The sequence below is a fragment of the Urocampus carinirostris genome, chromosome 17 (genome assembly GCF_059441175.1).
Source record: "Urocampus carinirostris isolate Australia breed hairy pipefish chromosome 17, RoL_Ucar_1.0, whole genome shotgun sequence".
NCBI lineage: Eukaryota > Metazoa > Chordata > Actinopteri > Syngnathiformes > Syngnathidae > Urocampus > Urocampus carinirostris.
Genome location: NC_142365.1, coordinates 24,357,503 through 24,385,071, shown reverse-complemented (window position 1 = coordinate 24,385,071; position 27,569 = coordinate 24,357,503). Strand labels below are relative to the sequence as shown.

At 41.3% G+C, this 27,569-nt stretch overlaps 1 protein-coding gene across 1 annotated transcript in view; it reads right to left on the bottom strand.

Moving 5' to 3' along the window:
- spns2 (SPNS lysolipid transporter 2, sphingosine-1-phosphate) overlaps nt 1-27,569 on the bottom strand; it is a 97,373-nt gene that overhangs the window by 34,812 nt on the left and 34,992 nt on the right. The window contains exons 3-5 of the mRNA XM_088320975.1: nt 11,627-11,763; nt 4,813-4,964; nt 1,834-1,900 (exon numbers count right to left, since the gene is read on the bottom strand). Of these exons, the coding sequence (XP_088177101.1) occupies nt 1,834-1,900; nt 4,813-4,964; nt 11,627-11,763 (356 nt within the window). The remainder of the gene's footprint in view (nt 1-1,833; nt 1,901-4,812; nt 4,965-11,626; nt 11,764-27,569) is intronic.

The following is a 27,569-nucleotide window of genomic DNA, read 5'->3' as shown; positions in this document are numbered from 1 at the left end:
CGGGACCGCAACAACAGAAAAGGACGATACACGGTGTCATTTGGTGTTGCAAATTTACATAAACACATAAACAAGAGCAACAAACTGCAACCAAAAAATAGAAACATGTTACTGTTCCTAAACAAAAAACCTGTAAATCCGTTGTCACTATGGCAAAAGAGACAAAAGGGCTTGTTTGTTACATTGCTGATTTTTGAGTTTGACTCTCTCAACTTTTGCTCTCTAACAGTTGTTGTAGTAGTATTTCCATTTTTTCCACAGCTAAATTTGCACTTTAGAACTTTGGTTTCAAACTTTTGTGCAATGAAAGGTATGGTTGACGTGTTGACATTGTTATATAATAATTTTTGTTGCATTACTGCTTTTTTATTTGACTTGCTTTGTCATGGTTGTTATGGCGCCCAATTGGCCGCGCCCGTGTGTGTCACGGTTGCCATGGTGCCCAATCGGCCCCGCCCGTATGTGTCACGGTTGCCAGGGTGCCCAATTAGCCCCGCCTGTGGGGCGCCAGCTGCGGCTTGTTGAGAGATTGGATTTCTGTCTATATAAAGCTCAGCGCTTTCTGGCTTCGGTTGTCAGCCCGTCAAACAATCACTGACTTCTGAGAGACAAAGTGAGACGAGTCACTTACAATGCTTGGTTTGAAATTTGAGGTGAGAAAAAGTGAAACAAAATTTATATCAATCTTTAATCACTTTCTGTTTTCTTGTTTCTCTATCATATCTATTACTGCAACTAGATTATTGTGATCATGAGATGATCTGCATTTATATATAGCGCTTTTCAAGTCAATGACTTCCCAAAGCGCTGTACAATGTGCTCCACATTTCCCAATAGCGGCCTTGTATTGCAGCCATGTAAGACGCTAACCTACTTATTGGGGGTATTAGGGGTTCAGTGTCTTACCCAAGGACACTTCGACATGTAACACAGACGAGCCGGGATTCAAACTGGGATCCTTTGATCCCAAGACGAGCGCTCTACCTCCTGAGCTACTGCCGGCCCAAATAAGACCTAATGCCTTTTCATGTGTGGTCTGTATCCTGAGTGGACTCTCTGCCGTGGTCCGGGTTAAATTCCCATTGCATCTTTCAATTGCTATCCGGTTCACAGGACACAACAGATTTTACAATTTAAGCATGAACAATGCACTAATAACTGAAATTGACATTAAGCGAGGAAGAAATATACATTTGTGAGATTGTTTTCACTTATATACAACAGACGTCAATCAAACATGACTGGGCATATAGCATTTTAGTGTACTTGTACTGCAAGGTGAATAATTCATCTTAATTTTTTTTTTCCTGCAAACATCTTCGTGTGTCCTAAGCTAGATGGCAGTTAAGCATACAAGAACACATTTGAAAAACAATCATAAGTCAATTTTTACATAAAATATATCATTTAATGTCACCCGGCTTCAAATGACACAGAATAACACCTAATTGCACAAATAAACTAACGCTTTTCCAGTTAGATTATAGGGCACTTGTTAACATTTCTGGACAATTTGGAGTTTTTGGGTGAGTCTTATAGTCCGGAAAATATGGTATGTTGTATTACTTAAAAAGAAAAAAACATTTTTGGAGCGTCACAGTAAAGGTTTCTTGATATTTCTGAAGGACGCTTGGAGGATGCGTCAATATGCATGTGACTCGTTTAGCCTTTAGTTCTATTCGTGCTGTCACTTTCTTGCGTGCCCCCCTTGTGCTTCTGACCCTTCTCAACCCGGATCTTTGACGGACCCGAGCGCAGCCCCGCAGGAGAGGCTCTAAATCTGTCCTTGTGTGGGTTTGTTTGTGTGTTTAACATAGCTGTTGATGGCCTTACCCGCAGTGCCCAGTGCCAGTCTCCTGCAGCAACCTTGGCGCTGGTGCCCAGGATATAACCCAATCCACTGCAGGGAAACAACACAACTGCCGATCAGCCACACGCCAGTGGTACATGCTTGTCATTTATATATAAAGCCTATGACTCATTGCCCCGGGGTTCGCTTGCTGTGTTTGTTTCCCATCCTTTCAATTTGACGCTACACACATCCGTTTGCAGCCTGATTAAAGAGTTGAGTGCATGCACACTCCACACTGATCAATTGAAGACAAATATAGCAGTTAAACCCAGGATAATTTGCTAATTAGCCTGGTTTGGGCTATTCCACTGTCATGGAAAGTGTGGGTGTTGTAAAACTTTGCAAACACAAACACTACATAGGTAGCTGTATTAAACTATACTGACTAACTAAACCCTTTTTTAATGAAAATAAACAACTGTTGGGAAAGGATGGGAATTAGCACTTTAGCATCCGAGGCTAAACATAACTGGTTTGGTGTTGCAATATTGCAAGGAAAATCGTGCTTGATGTTCTTCCCAAAAATAGCACTGAATTGCAAAACTGAGAAACAAAATCCTACAATATTTTACCTGGTTATTTCTGGTTATATGCTTACGGGTTATTACTTGCTAACTATCTAGAGAGAGAGAGAGAGAGAGAGAGAGAGAGAGAGAGAGAGAGAGAGAGAGAGAGAGAGAGAGAGAGAGAGAGAGGGAGAGAGAGAGAGAGAGAGGGAGAGAGAGAAAAGAACAGTAAGAATTAGAAAAAGGGAGAGAAAGACAGTCAGGGAGAAAACAAGAGACAGCATGACACTAAAGAGAGAAAGGAAAAGAAAGAGATAAAGAAAAATAAAGAAAGAAAGAGAAAAAGAGAGAGAAATAAAGAGAGAATGAGAAGGAGAAAGAGAGGGAAAAAGAAAACGAGAAGGAGAGAGAAACTGAAAGACATTTAAAAAGAGAGAGAAAATAAGAAAGGGAGAAAGAGAGAGAGAGCTAGAGTGAGAGAGAGACAGAAAGCAGGGGGAGACGAAAACAGATAGAAAGAAAAAGAAGGAAAAAGAGAAAGAAACAGAAAAAGCAAAAGAAAGAGAGAAATAGAGAAAGAAAGAAAATGAGAAAGAAAGAGAAAAAGTAAGAGAAAAAGAAAGAGAAAAAAGTGAGGAAGAAAAACAGAAAGAAAGAGGGGGAGAAAGCGAAGGGAAGAGAGAAAGAAAGATAAAAAGAGTGAGATTAACAGGACAACTATAGAGAGAAAGAGGGAGACAGTGAAAGAACAGTAGAAAGAGAAAGAGGGAGAAAAAGACAAAGAAATGTTTAACACCACTGCACTAAGGCAAAGGGAATTACTTTCTGGTGAGTGGACTGACCCATTTACAGCTGTCAACATGATAGCATTTGGCAATATCTTTAGCGTGTTTTATTATTGGTTGCCAGCGCAGCCTGCACTGTACATCAATCATCATATCCCTAGATCAGTATGTCCAAAGTCTGGCCTGGTTGCCAGTTATGGCCCGTGATCACATTTTTACTGGCCCGTGACCTCATAAAATGTAATAATATGTGGCCTGCTAGTAATGTTGACTGCATTATAAAATATATTTATCCAAATATTGTAAAAATCACCAGATGATGGCAGAAGCCATTTGGCCACCCCATTTCCAACATGGCAACTGTAAATAAAAAAGGGAAAGCTGACTGTGAGGGCCACCACTTCCAGGACAAGTGGAAAATTTTCTTTTTGTTGTTGTTTGTTTTAACCAAAATCGGAAACAAGTGCGTCTACCTTATTTACCAAGAGACTTATAAAGAATATATAGTCAAGAGGCACTTCCAGACAACATGGTGAATACAAAAAGCTAACTGGTAACGAACGCTGTAAAAAAGGTAAAGCAAATAGGAGCTGTTTTACCGGCACAACAGCTTTTTTTTACGAGACCCAGCGGATCAAATGAAAATGCTACAAAGGCGAGCTATGAAGTCACTACACTGATTGCCAAGCACTGCAAACCTTTCACGGACGGTGAATTTATCAAAGACTGTTTAAAGAATGCCAGGCTCATAAATCGGCCCTCACCCATTTTCAGCTTAGCAAATCTGGCCCACTCTTTGAATGGTATGGACACCCCTGCTCTAGATGAACTACAGAACATGTTAATTTCTAAGCTAACCCTAATTTGGTTTTATTTTTGCTCCACAAACAAGAAAGTTTTTACTCAAATGAATTAAACTGCTCTTCAGAAAAAAAGAAAAGAAATCCAGCCTTGACATTAGTTAACCTAGAGTACATCCTGTATGGGAAGGTATTCTTAAAAATATGGGATGAAAAAAATGAGATTTCCTGTGAAGTTAATCAAACTTTTGAGGTCATTTCCTCAAAATGCTCACAACAATGTCAGTTCTATCTGGATAGGCCAAATCTTTCACCTTCTATTGTGTCTGTTGCCGGGCAGTTTAGTAGGACCGGAGCATTTTGGCAACTCATTAGAGGTCACTTTGTTTTTTCCTTGTCTTTTAAAAGCCCGAAAACATCTCAAACAACCACATAATGACGCTCCCACAGCCTGTTTTGCCATTAGAGGATTACGTCATGATTCCACTCCCGTGATGTTTTGACATATTCATGGAATTTTAATGAAATGCTGCAGCATACACTTTTTCTGCTAGCATCTTCTTCTGGATTCTCCATGTTCTGCATGTTAATGTTAAACCTCGCAGGAGTTGTTTTGCGCTTTATCCACCGGTCCATTCATCTTTCGGCAGTCAAACTTGTTCACTCTCTCCTTGCGGTCCTTTTTCTTATTGAATGAAATGGAAGGCCGTTGGATTTGACTTTAAAATGCTTCCAATTTCCACACCCATGCACCATTTATTTCATGTTCTGAATTCTTGTGTGGGAGACGAGGCGAGGTTGTATCAATAACAGCTGTAAGTCGGAGTGGTAATTGATCGTAAAAAAAAAAAAGAGCTTCTGCTCCTTACCTTCCCAAGGGGATGGCCAAGTAGAAGAAAGAAAGCATCATTGTGCGCTTGTTATTTGTGAACAGGTCTCCAATGATGGTGGGGGAAATCGATGAGTAGCTGGACTCTCCGATGCCCACCAGGCCCCGGGACAGCACAAACAACCAGTAGTACTGAAAAAAGACAATACACGGGAATTCTTTTTTACACATTAGACCTTGTAGCAAGAATTTTTGCAATGTGGTGGCCTTTGTTGGAACAAAAATTGACTTCACTTCACCTGGGGAAAGGGGAATGTTAGGTAGTGTATTCCTGAATCAATAAAAAAAAAAAAACTCTGGAAAAAAGATTCTTAATATAAAACAATCTGACCTCTGCCAAATCAGCCAATTTATCTAATGTCAAGGATGTCCTCATTTATTGATCTACAAGAAAAAAGATTTAAAAAGTAGAAAATGTAAAATATGACCACTACCATTCAAAAGTTTTGTCATGATTACAGATTAGAATCACCTGTGCCCGCTCATTTGGCGCCAACCGTGTGATTGGATCCTTGTCACTATTTGAACCCAGTCCTGTCTGTCCCATATGGTCAGTCCGTCTGCGAACCTCTGTTTATACAAGGCAAGCCCTTTTCGACCCTGACTCCCGCCTGTCCCGTTTTTGCTCCCGTTTGTCTCCGGCTAAGACCTGTTTCGATCCTGACCACGTCTGCTCTCCCGTCCCAGCTTACGACCTGTTTTTGATCCCGACTACGTCTGCTCTCCCGTCCCGGCTTACGACCCGTTTCTCACCCTGACCACGTTTTTGCTCTCCTGTCCCGGCTATCGATCTGTTTTTCCGTCCCTGACACCACCATCGCCCGCTACGGAAGATCCACTTCCGTATTCAGATCACAAACCGAGTACAAGAGCGACTTGCTTCCCGCGCCTAGCGAACACCGGATCGTGGGCACAGCCCTTCCTCTTTCTATTCAATAAAACTCGTGAGAAACGTTACGCAATTGGGTCCTGTTTCTGTTCTGGTCCTGACATGTTTGGGGTTGCTTAGAAATACCTTTATTTGTTAAAGAAAGCCACTGTACACATTTCAGCATTTTCATTTTTTTCTCTGGCCATTCATTTAATCACACCCACAAATGTGATGCTCCAGGTACTGGACCAGATTAAAGCAGGGTCAATTTTATAGCTTTTCTAACCAGCTAAACTATTTCCAGTTGCGCTAATATACTTGCACAAGGGTTTTCTAATACTATGTTGGCCTTCTTAAGCAAATAGCAAACACAATGTATTGTTAGAACACTATAGTGCTTGTTGGTGAAAAGAGGCCTCTGTACAGCTTTTTACACAGATATTAAGTAAAAAAAAAAAAACAGTCGTTAGCCGGTGAAATAGTCATTTAACAAGTAAATAATGCGCAGGGTGTACTTCAGAGTACATGTATGTTATTTTCATTGAAAAAAGGGCTTTCCCTTCAAAAACAAGGAGACCCCCAACCTTTTGAATATCTCTGTATTATTTGTGATTGCAACATTTTTTGCTGTCTGGTAATCCTGAAAGGGGGATGCCACATGTGCGGTCCCTTCTCAAGGTTTCTTCATTTTCCTCATGTTGAGGTTTTTGAGATTTCCATGCCCTCATGTTGGTTCCAGATCAGGGGATGGTGTAATATTAGTCTGAAAAAATACTGTGTAATATCCTGTGAAGCCCTTTGAGACTCTTTGTGATTAAGGGCTATACAAATAAAAATGACTTGACTTGACTTGAATGGTAGTGTATATAGTAATTAAGCGGACTTTTCTTCCAATGGACTAAACTTACGCATTGCTTCCACATTTACGATCGGTAAGGATGATAACTTTCGGTTTCTTAAACTTTACGATCTCATCAAAGCCTTTAAGATATAACTGTACTACCTAAAAATACGTCAAGTCGTGTAAATTGACTGCATTGTTTTAATAGTTTCTCATTATCCAAATACTTGGAAAGAGAATAAAATCACTATACAGACGCTCCTCTTATGAAAATTCGAGTTACGCAAAACGGTACATACGAAAAAAAATTTCGGGATGTCGAAAAAAATCCGGACATTGCTGTAGGTTAGATTTTGTATTATGTGCACCTTTTTCAAGTGCAGGACATTGCTGTAGTGCAAGTGTAAGAACTTTGACGTTTTTATTTTTTTAATACATGGGTGTCAAACAGGCAGTCCGCGGGCCGGATCAGGTCCGTTATGGGATCAAATCCGGGCCCCAAGACAACGCTAGAGAAAAACGAGCCGCAGGTTGAAGTCCACTTGATGTTGCCAAAGCCAGGTGCCTCTTACAAACGCTGTACTCTCTCTTTCTCTCTCTCTTTCTCTCTCACTCTCTCTCCTCCAATTTTTCTCTAACTCTTTATCTCTCTCTCTGCCTCTTTTTCTCTGTCTTTGTTCCTCTCTTTCTCTGTGTCAGTCAGCGAACCTCTGCATACGCAAAGCAAGCACTTTGACTCTAGCTCCCGTCGGTCCCGTCTTCATCCGTTTCCTACTCGTCTGCTCCTGATTTTCCCATTTGTCTCCGGCTATTGACCTGTTTTGTCCATTTGACCACGCTCTGACCTCCCGCTCCGGCTGTCGACCCGTTTTTTCCCCTGACCACACTCCGATCTTCTGTCCCGTTGAATCACTTCCGCGTTCCGATTACGCTCCGATCCCGTGAGCTGCTTGCTCCTCCTGTCCAGCGATCACTGGATCGCTGGCGTTTGTTTCCTCGAGATCCCAATTAACTTTTGTGTGAAACGTTACGCAATTGGGTCTACCATATGTTCTGGTTTGGACAGGTTTATGATTTAAGGGTACCCAGAGCAGCAAGATGGTGGACACTCATGTCAGCGTTCAATCGGTGAGACTCAAGTTATGTAAAATAAATGACCAACGAGTATTTTATTTTTCAAATGATAAAAAATAAGCAGAAAATTCAAATTCATACCTAAACATTATTAAATATATGTCACAAACCTTTGTGCATCGAATCTATTGGGCAGATTTTTTTTCGGCGTGCTGACTGAGACAAGATTGCTATGGGTTCTATTAAAAACTGCACGTGTGTAATTATCTTTCGCTAGTTTTCATTTGCTCAGAAAAGATAATCTGATGGGGATTTAATGAAAAGGAGTGGTCACATTAGAAGAGGCATCTGTGTGGGCATCTGTTTCTATAGCAACCCATTCTCTAGAGAGAACCTTGAAATGGACTTTTGATTGTTGCAGACTACTCAGACCACATAAAGGAGGGGTGTCAAACTTATTTTAGTTTAGGGGGGCCACATGGCATAAAAAAACCTTCTCATGGGGGGCCAGATTAATTAATGGCTTTGCCGTAGGGATGGGGATCTTTTTGGAGGCTCACAATTAAATTAAGATCAGGGATGTAGGATTTGATCACAGTGTAAAACGACTACTTTGGGGTTTTCATATGATATTTTTCCTTCAATAAAATGAGAATTCTGAGAAACTCACGCAAACTGGGAAATGACAAAAATAGCATACAAACACCGATTTAAATAATTGATTCAATTATTCAAAAGTATTTTCTGCCATTATTTTTATTGTTGTATTTTTACTTAAATACGAGAAGTTCGCTGTTAGATTTTATATTATTTTCAGAAGGTGCTCAAGCTTCTTTAAACTTCTGCAAAGACACACACATTTGTTTTTTTGTTTTGTATTGCCTTAAACGGTGCAACGGTTCCTTTTATTCTAAGTAAAATAACAAAGGGATGGGTTTCCTGAATTTTTTTTGGTTGATTAACGATAGTCAGCAAATAGAGCTACAGTGTGTGCTTTGCCAGAGGCACCAGGCTTTGGTGACATCCAGTGGACATATTCAAAACCGCAAGTCTTTGTTTGATGCGATGCAGCTCACTTTGTTTCTTGTGCTTTTCTTAGCATTGTCTAGCGGGGAGTGTTGGGAGTAACTAGTTCCTAGAACACAAATACTGCTCCCAGTACTGTAACGCGCTTTAATACAATTTTGTAACTGAACTGCCGTTACTTTTAAAAGCAGACCATGAATAATAATCTTGTTTTTTTTTCTTTGCTCATGAAGTAATATACTACCCATAATTGGCCAACAAAACAACACTGACCACAATTACTGCACAGGTAGTAGTTTGTAACTACCTACGAAATACAACTGAATTGTGGATTTGTGGCGCCATCTAAAGAACAGAGTATGAAGTAACATAGTTTCTCTCTAATGATATCCTGATACTATCCCTTCCGTATATAATCACATCCTAGGCATATTTACACCTATGAAATAAAATAATAATAATAGTAATTTGAAATGTGCACAGGTGATTGTGTGTCACCAGTAGCGATTGATAGGCCGCACGTGGGTAGGAGGCGTGGCGTATACAGGAACAACAAAATCAATTGGGCAAACGTGAGCATAGACTTTGCTGAATTTGCTGAATTTAGGTATTTTTAATAGGTTTGGAGCAGACCCTTCACCCATTCCTCCAGCATTCAGCCACGAGATCGGCGCTTTTTGTCATCTTCCTCTTCTTATCTTCATCCATCTAGTCCTCCCAGGGGACCATCGGTTCAAGGATCACCACCTGCTTCCTCCAGAAATTAGCACCTTGTCTTGGAGGCGTGTTGTAACGCCGATGATGTCTGGTAATCGCAACTCCTTTCCTATCGCTACCAGGAAGTCCATTAGGTTGAATATTACACCGTGTCCCTTTAATGATTGCCATTTTCAGTTAGCGTTAAGAAATAGTAAGTTTGAATAACAAAAAACAAATAAAACAAATCCTGGAGTCGAGACAGGTAACTCCAGCGGCTATGTTTTCTTAACTTAACCGCGGCACTTCACAAAAAGGGAAGGACCACTTCGTTCACTCTTAGACTTAACGCGCCTGACTGCATTTCCCGCTCGGGCAAATAAACGACTGCCATCTTGCCACAGCCTCGCTAGCACATTGGCAGACACATACATTTCCACGTGTGCGCTGTCATTTCTTCCACAGCTGAAGAGACTGCTGGGAAGCGATCTGCTAATGCTAGTTGGAGATGAGAAAGCGGTCGACACGCAGCCACCGCTGAGCAGTGTTGGCGGCCGTGTGCTGGGAAAACACGAGTGGTTCAGGCTTTCAGGCTGCCAGTTAAGCGCTTTTCATTTAATTCCCAGCGAGTTTATGTTTTTGTCGATGTTAATTTGTTTGTGGAAGTGTACTTGTGACCTTCTGTTCAGTAGTTCCCATACACTGGACTGGAATTTTGATGAGAGGTGGGTATGTAGGTGGTCCATACATATAGGCAGAAATTCCAAAATGAATATTTCGACAAGCAAAGGCCTGAATATGGTGTGAAACCATGAGAAAACCTTTCAGATGGATCAAACATATTTAAGAGGTACCTCAAGGCCAATTTGGCCTGGCAATATAAGCAATCACAGCTGTATTATTAACAAGACTTTTTTTCCGAGAAGTGAATTTGAAATTCGAGATTTCAAAGGACTCACACAGGTTTTAAAATGTTGAAAAAAATCATGCGTGTGACATTTATGTGGTAAACTGTATTATATGTCTTTATTTATCGCTAATTTTGTTCCAACTCGGTTTGAGATGTTTTGAGGCCAAGCTAAGTATTCTTTTGCCCAATTCTTTCTTTTGTCGTCCCATCTCAGATATGGCTTTTTCTCTGCTACTTTGCCTTAAAGGCCAGCACCTCGGAGTTGCCTCTTCACAGTAGATGTTGACACTGGTGTTTTGTGGGTTTGGGGTTTGGGGTTTTTAAGGGTTATTGTTCTATCTTCGTTATTCATTATCCATTATCCGTAGTATTTAACCAAGCTACTAGTTGTGGACCTGTAAGGTGTTTATTTTTCAAACTAGAGACTCTAATGTATTAGTTGTATGATTAGTTGTGCCTCCCACTTGTCTTTGTACCCTGGTTAGAGCCTGCTTGTGCTGTTCTCTGAAGGTAGTTGTAAAGACCCCTGTAGGGGATCCTCAGATTCATGACAATTTCTCGCATGGAACAGCCTTCGTTTCTCAGAACAAGAAAAGACTGTCAAGTTTCAAACGGGAGTTCTCTTTTTCTGGGCATTCAGAAACTTAAATCACATCCACTAATGTGATGTTCCAGATACTCGACTAGCCCCCAGGAAGGTCAGTTTCACAGTTTATTTTACCAGCTAAACTGTTCTCAGCTGTGCTAAAATCATACTACTTAGGTTTTCTAATTATTTGTTAACCTGCTAAGGCAATTATCAAACACAATGTCTTTTTCATACAATGGAAATGAGCCTTTCTACACTTATATTGCAATAAAGGCGGACATTAGCAGCTAAAATATTTATTTACCACATTAACAATGAATGGGATGTATTTGTGATCAAAAATATGTTATATTCATTGAAAATAAACTGTTTTTTTTTTGGTTGGTTTGAACACTTCACTACCCGTGGCGTAGGGGTACCGTTACCTGTTGTGTGTCTTGGGCAAGTATAGCATGGTGGCACCTATCCTTCTCCAGGCCAACATACATTTCCACCCTCCATTAAAAATAAGGACATTTCCAAGTGAACCCAGACTTTTGAATGTACATGTCTTCTTCCTTCTTCCTCTCCTTATCCTCCTCTAATCAGGGGTCTGTTTGCATATACACACTTGCAACTGTGTACAATAGATTATGCAACGATAGTTCTACCCGGCCGATGTGTCGCAAAACCTGATATTGGTAGTCATTAGGTGACCACACCCCGCAATTCTAACCCCTAACGCTGAGAGCCAAGCCCGAAGATACTATAGCTGGGATGTGCTCCAGCAACTGCTGCCGCAACATACCTCTTTGCTGATGAAGGAGCTGAGCAGCGTGACGGTGGACCAGAAGAAAATTCCGCAGCTCAGAATGGCCTTTCTGTTGAAACGGTCACCCAGGTAACCGAAGATAGGGGCTGCCACCATGAAGCTGCATATGAACACTGTCGAAAGGAAAAAGAGATTAAATTGACGATGCGGTGAGTCTCTTTGGCCATAAATAATCCCTCAAACTTCATGTTCTGGATGTCCCGTCGAGAGCCGTTTTACTGCTTTAAAATGTCTTTATAAATGCTTTGCTGCATCGACGTGGCCTTATTCTCTGAGTTTTTACTCCATATTTATGGAAAACAGTAGTACGACGCAAATAGATCTTGCAGACTTTGCATTTTTAATCCACTCACACTGACTTTTGTGTCTTTGTACAGGAGGGAGGGCAAAGATGTTGCTCCTTACGGCAGGGGGAGAGAAAAAAGAAGCAGGCTGCTGTTTTGACATATTGTCAGCAAAAAAATGTAGTGGCGGGGGGAATGAAGGGATCTTATATAACATACATGCATCCTAGCATCATCAAGACTTAAGGGAATAAAGACAGGAATCTGATGATTGGCAGCATGTAATATGAGATCTAATAAATTAGTGTCCTTTTATAAACTGCAAAAAAAAATAGCAAGAGTGAGATACGTCACAGAGAGTCGCGATTAGGACAATTTTTTCTCTATTGAAATAACTTAAAACATCATTTCACTAACAAGCCTTCAAAAACGACCCCCTCTGCCCAATAAACAATACAATTGTCATAATTACGGATGTGAATCACCTGTGCCCGCTCATTTGGCTCTGATTGGCTCCCCTCCCTATTTAAAACAAGTCCTGTCACGCTCCAGTGGTCAGTCCGTCTACGAACCTCTGTTGATACAAGGCAAGCCTTTTTGTCCCTGACTCCTGCCTGTCCCGCTTGTCTCCGGCTACGACCTGTTTTGATCCCGATCACGTCTCCTCCCCCGTCCCGGCTTACGACCCATTTTTGATCCCGACTACGTCTACTCTCCCGTTCTGGCTTACGACTCGTTTCCGACTCCAACCACGCCTTGCTCTCCCAGTCCCAGCTACCGACCCGTTTTTCCGTCCCTGACACCGCCATCGCTCCCTACGGAAGATCCACTTCCGCGTTCGGATCACAATCCGAGTACGAGAGCGACTTGCTTCCCGCGTCCAGCGAACACCGGATCATGGGCGCAGCCCTTCCTCTTTCTTTCAATAAAACTTGTGATAAACGTTACGCAATTGGGTCCTGATTCCGTTCTGGTCGTGACAACAAAGAGATACTAAAAATTAAGGTTTGTCATTTTAAATTGAGAAGACTTTCCTTGTCCAAATAGTTCATACTGTTAAAAAGACGGACTTTATATGGATACTTATTAATGGTTGAGTGTGACACATATACCATCTGTGCCATGTGAAATTATGCTGGCTATATTTGGTCAGAAACTCAAGTCTTATCGTTAATAGATCTTTGTGCCCTGTTTTTATGTGATTTTGTTGACGATTGGATACGATATTGCTAAAAGCTCATTATCAGCTTGTCGCGGTATTTTCACGGAGCAGATTCAGATGCTTAAACATAGAGCTCACAATTATTCAGCGATAACCTTGTTAGTTCTCTTGCGCTTTGATTCCAAAGCACTAGGCAAAGCTTTACACATGTGCAATTTTTATAAAGGATTTGATTTCATGCTACTTGCACCTGAATCCATCCATTATCTTTACCGATTATTGTCAGTAGGGTCGCGGGGGTGCTGAAGCCCATCCCAGCCATCCTCGGGCAGTGGGCAGGGGACATCCTGAACTGGTTGCCAGTCGCAGGCCACACAGGGAAAGACAACTCACTCATTCATTCACACCTAGGGACAATTTGGACCGGCCAATTAACCTGACATGCATGTTTTTTGGAATACGGGAGGAAACCAGAGTGCCCGGAGGAAACCCACGCAAGCGCGGAGAGAACATGCTAACTCCACACTGGAGGTTTGATCTCATGACCTCAGAACTGTGCCGCACACGCACTACCCACTGCGCCGCCGTGCTCCCCACCTGAATCCAATATTCTAATTTATAACATTTTCTAAATAAAACATTTGTTTGTTAAAGGAAGAAAAAGTGGATGGTTCAGTCAGTGCAATGTGCCTAACCAGCGCTTAAAGTAAAGTCTAGTGCTATGCAAGACACACCTGACATACTGGCATACAATTTACTAATTTACTAACTTTAAAATTTCATCTCATCTCATCTCATCTCATCAGCTACACCGCTTATCCTCAGTAGGGTCGCGGGGGTGCTGGAGCCCATCCCAGCAATCATCGGGCAGTGGGCAGGGGACACCCTGAACTGGTTGCCAGCCAATCGCAGGGCACACGGGGACAGACAACTCACTCGCTCATTCAGACCTAGGGACAATTTGGACCGGCCAATTCACCTGAAATGCATGTTTTTGGAATGTGGGAGGAAACCGGAGCGCCCGGAGGAAACCCACGCAAGCACGGGGAGAACATACAAACTCCGCACAAGAAGTCTGGAGCTGGATTTGAACCCACGCAGGAGGTTCCCAAGACATGAACTGTGCCGCACATGCGCTAACCACTGCGCCGCCGTGCTATTGAAGCTAATTTGGATTGTTCAAAATGTTTTTTATGTTTTTGAAACAACCTCGTGTTTTAACATAGGTTGATTTTAGCTTAGCACTATCTAGCAGTACATTTTTTTTTGTTGTTGTCATTGATAACAACGTAGGGACCACAGGATAAAACATGGAATTCCAGGATAAACACATAATAACTTGAATGAGAAAAATAAGTTGAGAATGCAAAGATAATAAGGCAAAAATAAACTACGAGGTAGTCCTTGAAGACTGGCCCAAGTAAGTGCAACAGAACAACAGTGCAATGAAAAAGTAGTGCAATGACATTTAACAGCAGCATAATTCAAAGTAAGTCAAGAAATAAGATGTGAATACCCATCGATACATGGGCAAGGTGTATATAGTTTTCACAGGTTTGTGTTCTGGCTAAGGGTGTTGCTGGCCCTTGGGAAGAAATTGTATTTGAGACTGTTAGTCCTTGTTTTAAGGCAATTGTCGGCACTTTTTCTGTACCACAGACTGGTTTAATGTCTGACTATAATCTCGCGGCCCGACCCAATAATAATGATCTAACGTCACGGTTGCCATGGCGCCCAATTGGCCTGCCCCTGTGGCGCCAGCTGCGGCTCGTTGACAAATTGGCTTTTCTTTATTTAAGTTCAGTGTTCTCACTCTCCGTTTGTCAGTCCGTCAACAAACCTCTGTCCCGCAAGACGTGTGTTTTGACTTAGTCCTGTTTCCTGTTGGCATATCCTGTCCGGTATTGTTCCCGTTTATTTTTGTCCTGTTTAATATCGATTCCCAGTTTTGTTCCAGTCTATTTTTGTCCTTTTTATTATTCTCTCCATCTAGTTTGTCCTGTTTTATTTCGATATCCTGTTTCATTATCAATCCTGTCTGTCCCGTCCTGTCCGGTATCGACACCATCTGTCCGATATCTACTCGGGCAATTGGTATCGATCTCATCGGCCTCTGGCTTCCGATGATTTCACGCCAGACTGCTGCCTAACGTGCATGACACCCCATTTCCCGTAAAATAAAAGGATTGTGTGAGAAACGTCATGCCTTTGGGTCCTGATCCTGTTCTGGTTCATGACATCTGAAGTAATTTAAAGGGTATATTGGTTAACATTTGGGACACAGGTATTATTTTTATTCCATACACAGTGAGTTAAAATGTGCTGAAGAATGCGCTTTTGACTGATAACAGGTTAAGCGGTTTTGTTGAATTTTGTTTCAAAATATATGGTGTTACTCTTTCACAAAGTAAAATCAAAATATTTTGCTTTTACGGCTGTCTGAGTCAAAAAGGTTTTATGCAAGTGATGAAATTCAGAAATCCTAGAGTTTACTGTAGAGTCAGGCCGTTTGCATGCAGGGCCACATTCCTCAAGTGGAAGTGTACAGTGGAAATGTGCAGTGTGACACATAATAAACAAGCAAGCCTCAAGCACGCAACATGCCTAAAATGCTGCCCATCCACTCAAGCCACATTCCACATTGTCCATCGTCGCCTTCCTGTTTACTCGTTCGAACCAGACACATCTACATGTTCGTTTGATATCCACAAAGCTTTTAGAGATAAGTCCGAAAGATCGGAAATCTAAAGTCAAAATAGTCACAGTGCAATGCCGGCGTGGTCGCACAAACTAAACAGTCATGTGGATGTTTATGTTTCTGGGTCACAGACGGACAAATATTTTGATCAAATATATGTGATAATTCCCCTCACCCACAACCTCATTTTGTTTTTTGAACTATTTTATCTACTGGTTCAAATCACTTTGGTTGTAGGTTTTAACAACTTACTGTATTTTCCCGACTGTAAGTCTCACTGGAGTATAAGTCGCTCCAGCCCAAAAATGTATAATTAAGATGGAAAAGCTTTATATAAGTCACACCCAGAGTATCAGTCGAATTTGGGGGGAAATGTATTTGATAAAATCGTACACCCAAAACATACATGGCATTTTGAAAGGCAATTCAAAATAAAATAGAGAAAAACAGGCTGAATAACTGTACCGAATACGAACATAGCATTACATGATCGACATGCCTGTTAATATCAGTAACGGTGTAACAAATTATTCCGATAACTCTAGCATAAAGAAAATGCTAACTAAAGTATCATTCTCACTCCAAATCACCAATTAAATTTTCCTCCACAGTGTCTCGATAGAGGATGCCTTGATTCCTTTTTCCGCCTCTATGCCGCTTACATCATATCTCATTTCTGCTTCTCTCCAGTAGCTTACAAGGCATACAAATTGCGTATTTCACTATTTGCAGCTTGTAATCTGCAGAATATTATTTTCCTTTTGGTGCCATTTCGTTCTCAGTTGTTTTTATAAATTACTGGTTTGTGCCCTCATGTGAACCTCCCCCGAGCATACGTCACTCGCGCATCACTAAAATAACTTTGCGTCTAGTTTTTTGCGTGAAATGAGATAGAACAGTAAAGCATAGAGCATTTGTTCCTTGAATAGATATCCATTTTGAGCGAGTTGAAAATATTTACTTTGGCGAAATGACGCCGTATCCTCTTAACATTCATGTCCTGAATGCTAAGAAAAGGATGACAACACGGCAAAGGTGAATTTATCAACACAGGCCCTCTTGTGGTTGAGTGTAAAAATAACATGTGAAGTTATATAACCAGTAATAATGTGTTAACGATTCCACAGATAAGTCGCATCCAGGGTATAGGTTAAACCTTCGGCCAAAGTGTGAAAAAACGTATAGTTTTTTGACAAATAGTCTGGAAAATATGGTAATCAGGATTGGTTAATCATTTTATAAGTGCATTCAAACAACTTTGTAACAATACGTGACTGTTATGATTACCGATTTGGATCACCTGTGCCCGCTCATTTGGCACTAGCTGCTGCGGGCTATCTGATTGGCTCCCTGTCCCTTTTCAAGCCCAGTCCTGTCACTCTCATTTTGTCAGTCCGTCTGCGAACCTCTGTTGTTACAAGGCAAGCCTTTTTGACCCTAACTCCCACCTGTCGCGTTTTTGCACCCGTTTTTTCACCTGTCCATTCTGATCTCCCCGTTTGTCTCCGGCTACGACCCGTTTTTGATCCCAACCACATCTGCTCCTCCCGTCCAGGCTTACGATCCTGACCATGTTTTTGCTCTCCTGTCCCGCTATACACTTGTTTTTCTGTCCCTGACACCGCCATCTCCCGCTTCGGGATATCCACTTCCATATTCGAATCACGATCTGATTGCGAGAGCGACTCCATTCAATAAACTCTTGGTTAACGCTACGCATTTGGGTCCTGACTCCGTTCTGGTTGTGACAGTGACTTTCCCAATATGTTCCAAATACTTTATCGATACTTGATATTCTCTAATGTCGTTGCATTACATGATTTGATTGATATCAATGGCAACAAGGACATTTCTAATCAGGAGCCGTTTCACACTTCTATAAATTCCTGTTTTACAGTAATCTATCCGTGGCAATTCCTGTTTACAAATCCAATACTATTTTATGCAACTAAATTTAACGCACACACAGAAAAAAAGGTCCTCCAGCTGTTAGTCCAATAGGTGAGTTGCTCGCCAAAACCTGATGAGATGACTCACCCTTATGAATACAAGCCGCATTGAATAGAAAGCATCAGTGGGAAACTAATAGACAATTCTGGTTATGCGCGTGTTTGTTTTGGCGTGCTCTGTTTATTTTTCATGCAGTTTGCAAATGTATTTCTTTGCAAAATGTAAATCTCACCTGAAGACAGCACCTGGGAAGCTTAACATTTGCTTAGTGTGATACAAAGTATTTTTGTGATGTTCCTGCTTTCAATATTTATACAGAAGAGCGTGTAGTTTCCCTAAAAGGCGACGACTCAGTTAGGAAAAAAAAGGGACAGCATTTTGCTGTCTTCCCATTCTCAAATACCTTTGAAGTAAAAAAGATTTGTATGTGCTGTTACTGTTTCTACGAGGTCTCTTTTATGTGGGGTACTATCACAGCTGCTGAGGCTGCTTGATACTCATTTCATTCTGTAAAATGGAGCCTGGCCACAGAAATGGGCTGAAAAAGGAAAAACTGAAACAATTACCACGGAGCTTTAAAAAAAGTTTTATATGCTCTGTAGGGGCAACAGCAAATTGTGAGAATTAGTGATATTCAAGTCAGTGACGTGCGGTGAAGTTTGCCTGTGGTGAGGCACAGTCAGATTTATAAATAACTTAACTTAAACTTTATTCATCATTTGATTGTCAGAGCAAGAAAGCAATATATAACTGTAGCATCGAAAAATAAGTGTTAAGTCTGTCTTACTTTACCCTACAAATGACATATATGAGCAGCTCATTTTGAATCAAACTATCAATATATAGGTAATCCTCCATTACTGTATTTAAAAAAAAAGTCCGTTGAACAAGAAAAAAAGTATTGGATGGCTTGACTTTGACTGTTAGCTTACTAATAATACTATTACTAATTCTAATGTCTGGAGCTGAGGTGAGCCCCAAATCTGAAACCCTAGCCTCACTATCGCCCTCTGCAATGAGGCAAGAGAACTCTCACTCTAAAGACGCTCAGCACATTAAAACGTTACATACTTTTTTATATTTTCATGATGACAGGTGAGGCACACCATCACTTCCCTTCCCTTGACTGCACGTCACTGATTTAATTTTTGGTGACATTTGCATAAATTTGATAAAGAACCATTCAGTGTGATTCAATTCCCATTGAACGAAAACTCGTAATCACGTATGGTTTTCTGGCACTAATGCTACAGATACTTTTACTGTAGCTGTCTGGCGAGAAATGGGCACATCTCACACAGTAATTGAAAGCCCCGAGGAGCTTTCAGCAGCCTAACCTGACAGTCGGGACAGTCAGACCAAAGGGCGAAAAGCTGAAGGAATTTGACCGTTTTGGCCTCAGAGAAACACAAGAGAGGTGTAAGCAATCATTTACGGGTCTGCGCATGTCTGCGGGCGAGACACTGCCAATCACGACCATTTGTAGTTGTGCAGTTCAGAGCCTCTTTTTGCGTCTGCCACTTGCAAATTCTTCTATTGCTTATTTCTGGACTTGCATCATGAGCCTCAGTGTTTGCCTCAGAAACAGAGCTCGGGTCAGGATCGGGCTCGGGCTTAAGATCTTACCTTAATATTAAATCTTCAATATTTATTCGTTTTTGTTTTTTTACCGCAACAAGGCAATGCATAATACATAAAGTCCCTTTAACATGATTTACCTATTTGAGTAATATGTCAGCTTTCTTTTAGAAACTTTTCCTTTCATTAGTACATCAAAAACCAGTAAAAAGCCCAAAATAGGGCACGTTAAGCCATAAGACTTACATTTTGCATTATCAAGCACGTTCAAAAGGGAATTTGATGCCGATAATGTTATGGTAGAGAATGACTGCATAACCTTTTTTGTTTTGCATGCAATCTTGCAAAAGACATCACGTTCTTATTCCTTCAGCCTTGAAAATCAGTCTGATCTGAAGTTAATCCTGCGACCAGTGTTTTCTTTAAATTCAGCACACATTTGCTTGCTTGTGTGACGCACCGCTAATAAGATAAAGATTACGCTTTATTTTACTTTTCCTTTTTTCACAGAAGCGTGTAATTCACCCCAGCTGTAGCTCTCACACCAAGCAGGTAGTCAAATAGCACCGACTATCAGCTGGCCGACGCAGAAAGATCAGACACAATCAAAAAGGGTTTAAGTCGGAGTTTGTGTGCATTTAACCGCGGCTTCTGTCGAAATGAACAGTTGAGATCTGAAGTGGGAAGGGGTCCCGCCATGGTATTTCCCGGGCTGCGTTCCGAGTTCAACAGATTGGTAATCCAACACCGGTCAAGTCTGAGCGAGGGGGGTTTAGGGGTAAATTTGTGGTAATCAGAAATGCGAGGAATGTAGGAAGACGCGGTGTGCCGCGTGACGGGGAATCCCGGAGGCAGAAGCCCGATAGGTTTCAATGTCCAAATAGAAGTGTCGCAGCCGCCACGGGCAGCCCCATTAATCATTAGTGGAAGAAGTATATTCCCAGCTGTACACTGTGCACAGAACACCTTTTGTTATATATATATCACCGTGTTCGCGTCTCAAGTCGACTGTCAGACGACCACCAACCATTCGGAGTCACTTTTCGCCCCGAAAAGGCCGAGCGGAGGACCGCAGTGGCTTTTATGAGGACCCGGGCCCAAAATAAATTTGTTCAGCCTTCAGTCAAGCGACCGCTCACGACCACAGTAACAGGAAGCCGACTCGACTATTTTGATTTTATTCAAAAGGCCTTTCACTATAAAAAAAAGAAAAAGCTTCTTGGTGTGATTATTTATAGGACTGGAAAAGTTGGACCGTCCGCACGCAAACAAGCTTCACACGCGTGTTTACACCAAAGACAATTTTAGAGTACGTTATAGGTTGGGTTCTTTACGTCAACATTTTGCAGGCTTTTGATTGTGCACATGCATTGATGAGGCGAGAATTAAGGTAGTTTTCACATGCTGTGCAAAAGTTAACAGCCTTCCGCATCATCGCCATGGTTGAAATACAATCTTGCCCTGAAGAGCAAAATAGCGAATAATAGTTGATACCCTATGTAAAGGAAACATCCATATTGTTTTGAATGCAGTAGTAGTTTGTTATATATGAGGGATGGGTGACCCAAATGCTACCATGAACCCACTTGGGGTTGTGGGGAAGCAAAGTGTTAAAACACTGACTAGTAGAGCAAACAATGGCCTTATATTCAGGCAGGGTTCGGTGCACGGGAAGTCAGGTAGTCGTGCAACAATCACAATCCAAGATGCAAGCGAGGGGTCGGTGTTCCAGTCAACCCAAACAGAGAGAGAGTGTGTTAGCCTGTGCTTGTGATCTGGAGGTACAGGCAAGGGTTTGATACACTGGTGTAACAAAAAGGTGAGATCAGAATGCCTGGGAGAAGAACTAAGAAGCAAGGAACTAGCAGAGAACCAAAGGGGACCAAGTACTAATGAAGGGAAGAGACAAAGTACCAATAGCTGTAAGGCGGAAATAGGCATTCAGAAGTGAGTGACCAAATATGGAAAGGTCAAGAGAGAAGAGAGGATGAGAGAGCAGAAGAGAGAGAACAAACATAGTAGGACTCACAGTGCAGGATCGTGACACATGCTACTTGGGGTGACCATGTAAGACCACAGATTCTACCCCAAATAAATGTGGACAAAACATAATTGTTGATAATATTTACATTAACTGGGGTTATCCTCCCAAAAATAAGCCAGTTAAACAATAACAATCTAAAGTAGGGATGCTCAATATCAAATCCGGGGGTCAGCTTAAATGGACAAATTTTGTTTTGTGTCGACAGTAGAGATTGGTAGGCAGCGCGGGGGGAGTGGGCGTGGCTTATACAGGATCAACAAGCCAACAAGAAATGATTTGGGCAAATGCAAGTTTTTGGTAAATATGTTATGTTCTTTTTATTTGTGAAATTATTTTTGCTATACATTATGCCTGCTGAAAAAGGAAACAGCTTGGACAGTACTCCGTAAATAAGGAGGAAATCTTCGAGTGGTTTGAAGTCCATTGACAAAATGGATATGTAATTTCTCGGCTAGGTGTTCATTTGCAAGCCTTTAAGATGACTCACGCCAATAAATACGAAGGCTTCCACAGAGTAGTTTACACGTTTTATTTCATTAGATGGCTATGTTTAAGCAGTTTAAGATGGTCTGCTTCAAATGTGAGTGCATGCGGGAATTTGTCACTAAATAGTTGCTTTCAGAGTAACGGGCTACTTTTGGGTGCCAGCAATCTGGGGGGGGTCAAACAATTACTTTTTAAATGAAGTAACTAGTAACTGTAATGAGTTACTTTCTTTTCTTAGTAACACACCCAACACTGGTAAATCATTATTTCTCAGAATCTAGCACACTATTATCCTAACCCAACCGTGTTTGCATGATGTCCCCGCCCTCGAATGTCAATCGACTTCATCATCCCGGCTAGACGGTCAATCAGCGGCCGTGTTATTGCTTCGTAGACAAAGCGAAAGGGAACGGCGTTCCGATCACGGCCAACAGCTGCCCCCCTGTGAGACGCGGCCTATAAAAATATTCCAGATATAGAGACACATGCACGCTCTGTGAATCATCTATTCCCAGCTCTGCCGGAGAGGGTCACGCCGAATATCGCCACGACTCAGTTATCAGGGATGAATAATTCAGAAGATTCAAATCAGCCTCAATCGCCTTTTTCCTGCGACCCGTCAACTCTGCTGTGCTCCAACTCTTACGGGGTGCTGTACGAGTGACAACAAGGCAGGAACAGCTGTTAAACTGCTGATAGAGAGAGAGAAAAGTAGCAAGAGATAGTGACCGAGGCGGGGGACAAAATAGAAGCAGCTGTGAGGGGACAAAACAGCTGATTAAGCGCAGAGCTCAACTGCATCGCAATGGGAGAGAGGAAACCACGTACATTTTTAAACCGATTGGAGTAAACATGATCAATTATCATTTTCCAAGTTCATTGATCAATGACCGACTATTTTTTTTTTCAGAAATGTGTAAAATGTTCAATATAAGATGTATTTTTCTTTGTTTATTATCAGCACCCTGAAATATCCCGAATAGTCGTTTGAGCAATGTTCTAATCCAGGGGTGTCAAACTCATTTAAGCTCGGGGGCCACACATTAGAACAAACATTCTCTCGGGGGCCGGTTTAGTAGATTAGAGAGAAAGAAAAAAGAGAGAGAGAGAAATAAGAGAAAGATAGGGAGAGAAAGGTAAAGAGGGTGGGACAAAAAAACAGAAAGAGAGACAGAGAGAGAGAGAAAAAGAAAGAGAGAGAGAGAGAGAGAGAGAGAGAGAGAGAGAGAGCGTGAGAAACAAGAGATAAAAAAGAAATAATGAGAGAGGGGGAAAGAAAGAGAAAGAAGGAAATCCAAAGAGAAATAGAATGAGAGAAAAGGAGGAGAGAAGAGAGAAGGAGAGAAAGAGAAATGGGAAAGACAGAAGGGGAAAGCAATAGAGAGAGAAAGAGAGTAAAATAAAAAAATGAAGAAAGAGCAAAAGAAGGGAAAAAGACAGAGAGAAAGAGACAAAAAGGAACAAAGAAAGAGAAAAAGAGACAGAGAGTGAAAGAGAGAGAGGAAGAGAGAGTGAGGGAAAAATGGAGGAAGAGAGAGAGGGAAAGAGAGATTAGAGAGAGAGAGAAATACAAGTGCAGCGTTTGTGAGAGGCATCTGGCTTTTGCAACATCAAGTGGACCTATTTCAACCTACAGCTCTCTTTCTCTTGCGCTTCTCTGAGCATTGTCAAGCGGGCCGGATCGAATCCCCTAGCGGGCCTGATTCGGCCCGCGGGCCGCCTGTTTGACACCTGTGTTCTAATCGATGAAACTAAAATCAAACCGCATACTTACGCTCATACCGTGAAAGCTACAAATAATGATTCTGACCCAAATACAGAAACAGTGGCCCAGGAAGTGATTTCTCAACTCGAAAAACTTGACATGTACTGTACATCACTCTAAAAATGATTTTTGTTACCAGCTTCCTGGAACTAAAATACCTTCAACTGTCTTGTTTTGTTTAATCAATAGAAATAAACAATTGTCGTACTAACACATGTTTCTAAACTGAGAGAAAAAACAGTCTGCATTACATGATTTGATTAATAGGAATGAGTGTTTAGCTTGTCAAGTTGACGGTAGCAAGATAAGGTCGGGCTTTCTCCTGTCATCACTTTTCGTTTCCTTCTGTTTCGTCAATTGTTTGTCGATGCTGTTGATTTTGAATTCATTGTAACCTTGTATCTTGTCATGACCAGAACAAATGGTAAACCCAAATGCGTAACCGTTCTCACATGTTTATTGAAATATAGAGGAAAGGCAGCGCCGGTGCTCGCTGGGGGCGGGAAGCAAGCCGCTCACAAGATCGGAGCATGTTCAGAATGCGGAAGTGGATCGTAGCGTAGTTAGACGGAAAAACAGGTCGTAAGCCGGGAAGGGAGATCAGAACATGGTCGGGGTCAAAAAACGGGTCGTGGCAGGATACAAATGGGGAAATCAGGAACGGTTGAGTGGAAAACGGGTGACAAAAACGGGACCGAAGGGAGTCCGAGTCAAAAATGCTTGCCTTGTGAAATCAGAGGTTTGCTGACGGACTGACAACAGGTGAGTGAAAGGACTGAGCTTAAGTAGGACGGGGAACCAATCAGGTAACCAGCAGTAGCTGGCGCCAAACGTGCGGGCACAGGTGAGTGTAATGATTAATTATGACATATCTACTGATCAATTGGGAGAAATGGAAATCAATCATTTGCCACATTTTTAAAACAATGAAATGCTTGATTCAAGAAAAAAAATTACGCGTGCTAAGTAAATGTGTTAATCACTGCATTATAGAGAATAATATTAAAATGAAAAAGGAAGAAACATCTATTTAGCAATTGTACTGTGATACCCCTTAGTAATAGTCGATTGAAAAAAAAATATATTATTTTATTTATATAACTATTTTGAGCTTCATTTTAAAATCTTTCTAAATTTAAATTGAGGGGAACACTTCCTGAGAAAAAGCTCATTGACGCACCACAAAAATAGAAAAACGTCTTGAAAAGCGCTATATAAATGCAGACCATTTACCATTTAACAAAGTAACCAAGAGATAACAAAAACATTTTGGATGATGTATTATCATTTTTAGTGTATTTTACAGCTGATTTAAGACACATGCTTAAGATGGGGTGTGTTACCTGAAAATTAACAGAAGAAGAGGGTTATAAAAAGTCGTGAGTTGCAGCCCTAATTGGAGGAGAAAAAGTTTTGTTTTTAAACACCAAATGTCCGTTTACACCGCCTAATTCTCGGCGTCTCGGGCCGCGTGTCTCCACCAGCACCTGTGGCCTCATTCCTAAAGCTCACATAGCAGCCCAATGACAGACTGACACCGTGTTATGAGCTGAGGGCTGTCATGTCATTTAGTGTGTGTATGTGTGCACATTCTGACGATCACATTACAAACAGAGAAGAAAGCCATACACAAAAGTGGGCACAGACAGTACGAGAGCCCGTTTTGAGTGGCGAATACTCATTAGGCGTCCTCACATTTAACGTGACTGACTCTGATATTGCTCGAACACTTGAGGATAATTACATCGCCGGGTTACAGTGTGGGGAAAATGTAATCCTATTAACACTTGGTTTCTGATTCGCGTTAAAGCATTAGGTGGTCTGTTGGAAAAAGAAAGGGAAAAGAAGACCATTCTCGTCCGTCTCAGTCAGTGTTAGGACCACAGTGTTACAAAGGAACTTTACAGTCGTTACTACATGGTGTTTTACGGCGTTATTTTGCAGCTATTAAATGTAGATCGTGCCTTGTAATGCCCTCGAAGTGCTGAACACTCCTGCATCTCCCATGTTGTCACGCAGCAGCTTAATTCAAGGGGTGTTTAAAATTAAACACAACATACAGCAAATACAATTATGGTGGTGCTGTCTAAAGATGCCGTATTTGTCCTCATGGAGATATTCTTTCTACCATCTATACTCCCATCCAAGCTGGATTTACAACATTACAATAAAATACAGTTGTACCTCTATATCAGCACCTCTAAACACAAGAATTTTGATATATGAGATTCATTCAGAACAAATATTTTCCTCCACACAAGAGGGAAAACCTAAGCATTCCCAAGGGCTACCACTAGAGAATGCTCAAAACAGCTCGCTAGTCATGCTACAGCTCTTTTTAATGATACTTATGTATTTCTGTAACATTTAGAAGATGGAGCAGGGACAAATCTTATCTAATTTTTTTCTTCAAGAGACTATCAGAGAGTTAAAACATTGCAAGTCCAGCTTAAAGGGCAAAAGAAAGTGTTGAATAAAAACAAAAAAAAGGTTATAAAGAATTGTGCCGTAAAAAGATGTTTGCAAGCCTCCCACCTACTCCTCCAGCACACACTTCCTTTACGGCGACTTCCTCATAATAAACACGCATTTTGTTTCATTAATACAATCTTATAGAACTCATCACTGTATTTTCTATGTTTATTTACTATTTGAATGTGTTTTATAGCTATTAAGGCTTAACTTGGATTATTTTGTTATTTATTTTTATTTCACATTTTTATTAAGTTTTCAACAGTTTTCCATTCTTGAAATCCCACCCCAAACAAACTTAAGATCAAAAGGCAAAGGCGCAATTTAACATACTGTGGAAAAAGAAAAACTGTAAACTTAAGAAGCAGCGTGATGCAATGCACTTCAGAAATAGAGGTGTTGCAGATTTTGGTTGGGATAAAAGGTTACCACATTCAACTGATCGCTCATAGTCATATTCAACCTGTTTATTCTCCCCAGCTTTTTTTCCACAAATGTCAATTATTAGTGCTTTCCAAATGTTTATGGCTGGGCAGCCCAGGAGCTTACAGTATCTCAAAACTGTCCGAGCGCAGGTCATGTGTGCCCTGTGACCAGCTTTCAACCAGTTCAAAGTGTCCCCTGCCCACTGCCCGAAGATGGCTGGGATGGGCTCCAGCACCCCCGCGACCCTACTGATGATAAGCGGTGCAGATAATGGATGGATGGATGGTTGTGTGTCACCAGTAGCGAATGGTAGGGAGTAAATGGAGAAGGGGGCGTGGCTCATACAGGAACAACAAACCAACCGGAAATCAATGGAAAAAACCTAAGCAGAATTGACGGTAAAAATGTGCTTAATCCTGGTCTGTTTATTTGCAAAATTAGTTTTGCAAAATGCCATGTCTGGAGAAATAAAAGAAAACATCTGGGATAGTACCCAGAAATGGAGAAGGATATCTAGGAGTGGTTTGACGCCCAGGGACAAAATGGATATGGAGTGTCTAAGTATCCGTTTGCAAGCTCTAAAAATTGCACGAGCCAAGAAATATAAAGCCACTGCTTCCGCTGGTTGGTATAGACTTTTTATTTTATTAATTTTATCATGTAGCTATTTTAAAGCAGTTTTAGGGGATCGGCTTTTATGCGAGTTCATACAGTAATTAATAGATAGTTAGTTACGGAGTAAGACAGTTTTTGGTGTCAGTTATCTTGGGGGTAACTGAGTTACTTTATAAATGAGGTAACTAGTATTCTTAACTAATTACTAATTTCAGTAATGCGGCCAACACTGGCCTTGGTCCGGTCAGACTGGAAAGTGCTTAACTAAAGTTAATGTCATCCAGGTGAACAACCTTTTCCATTAACCTCTCCTACCCTCAGGACGAGTCTGGTCTGCAGCTGCACGAGAGCGTCATATACCTTTAGCCAGAGGGGATCATTAGAGGTGAGAGAGGGGATTTCGCTGTTGCCCGACAAGTCTGGTGGGCTCAGGTGAGAT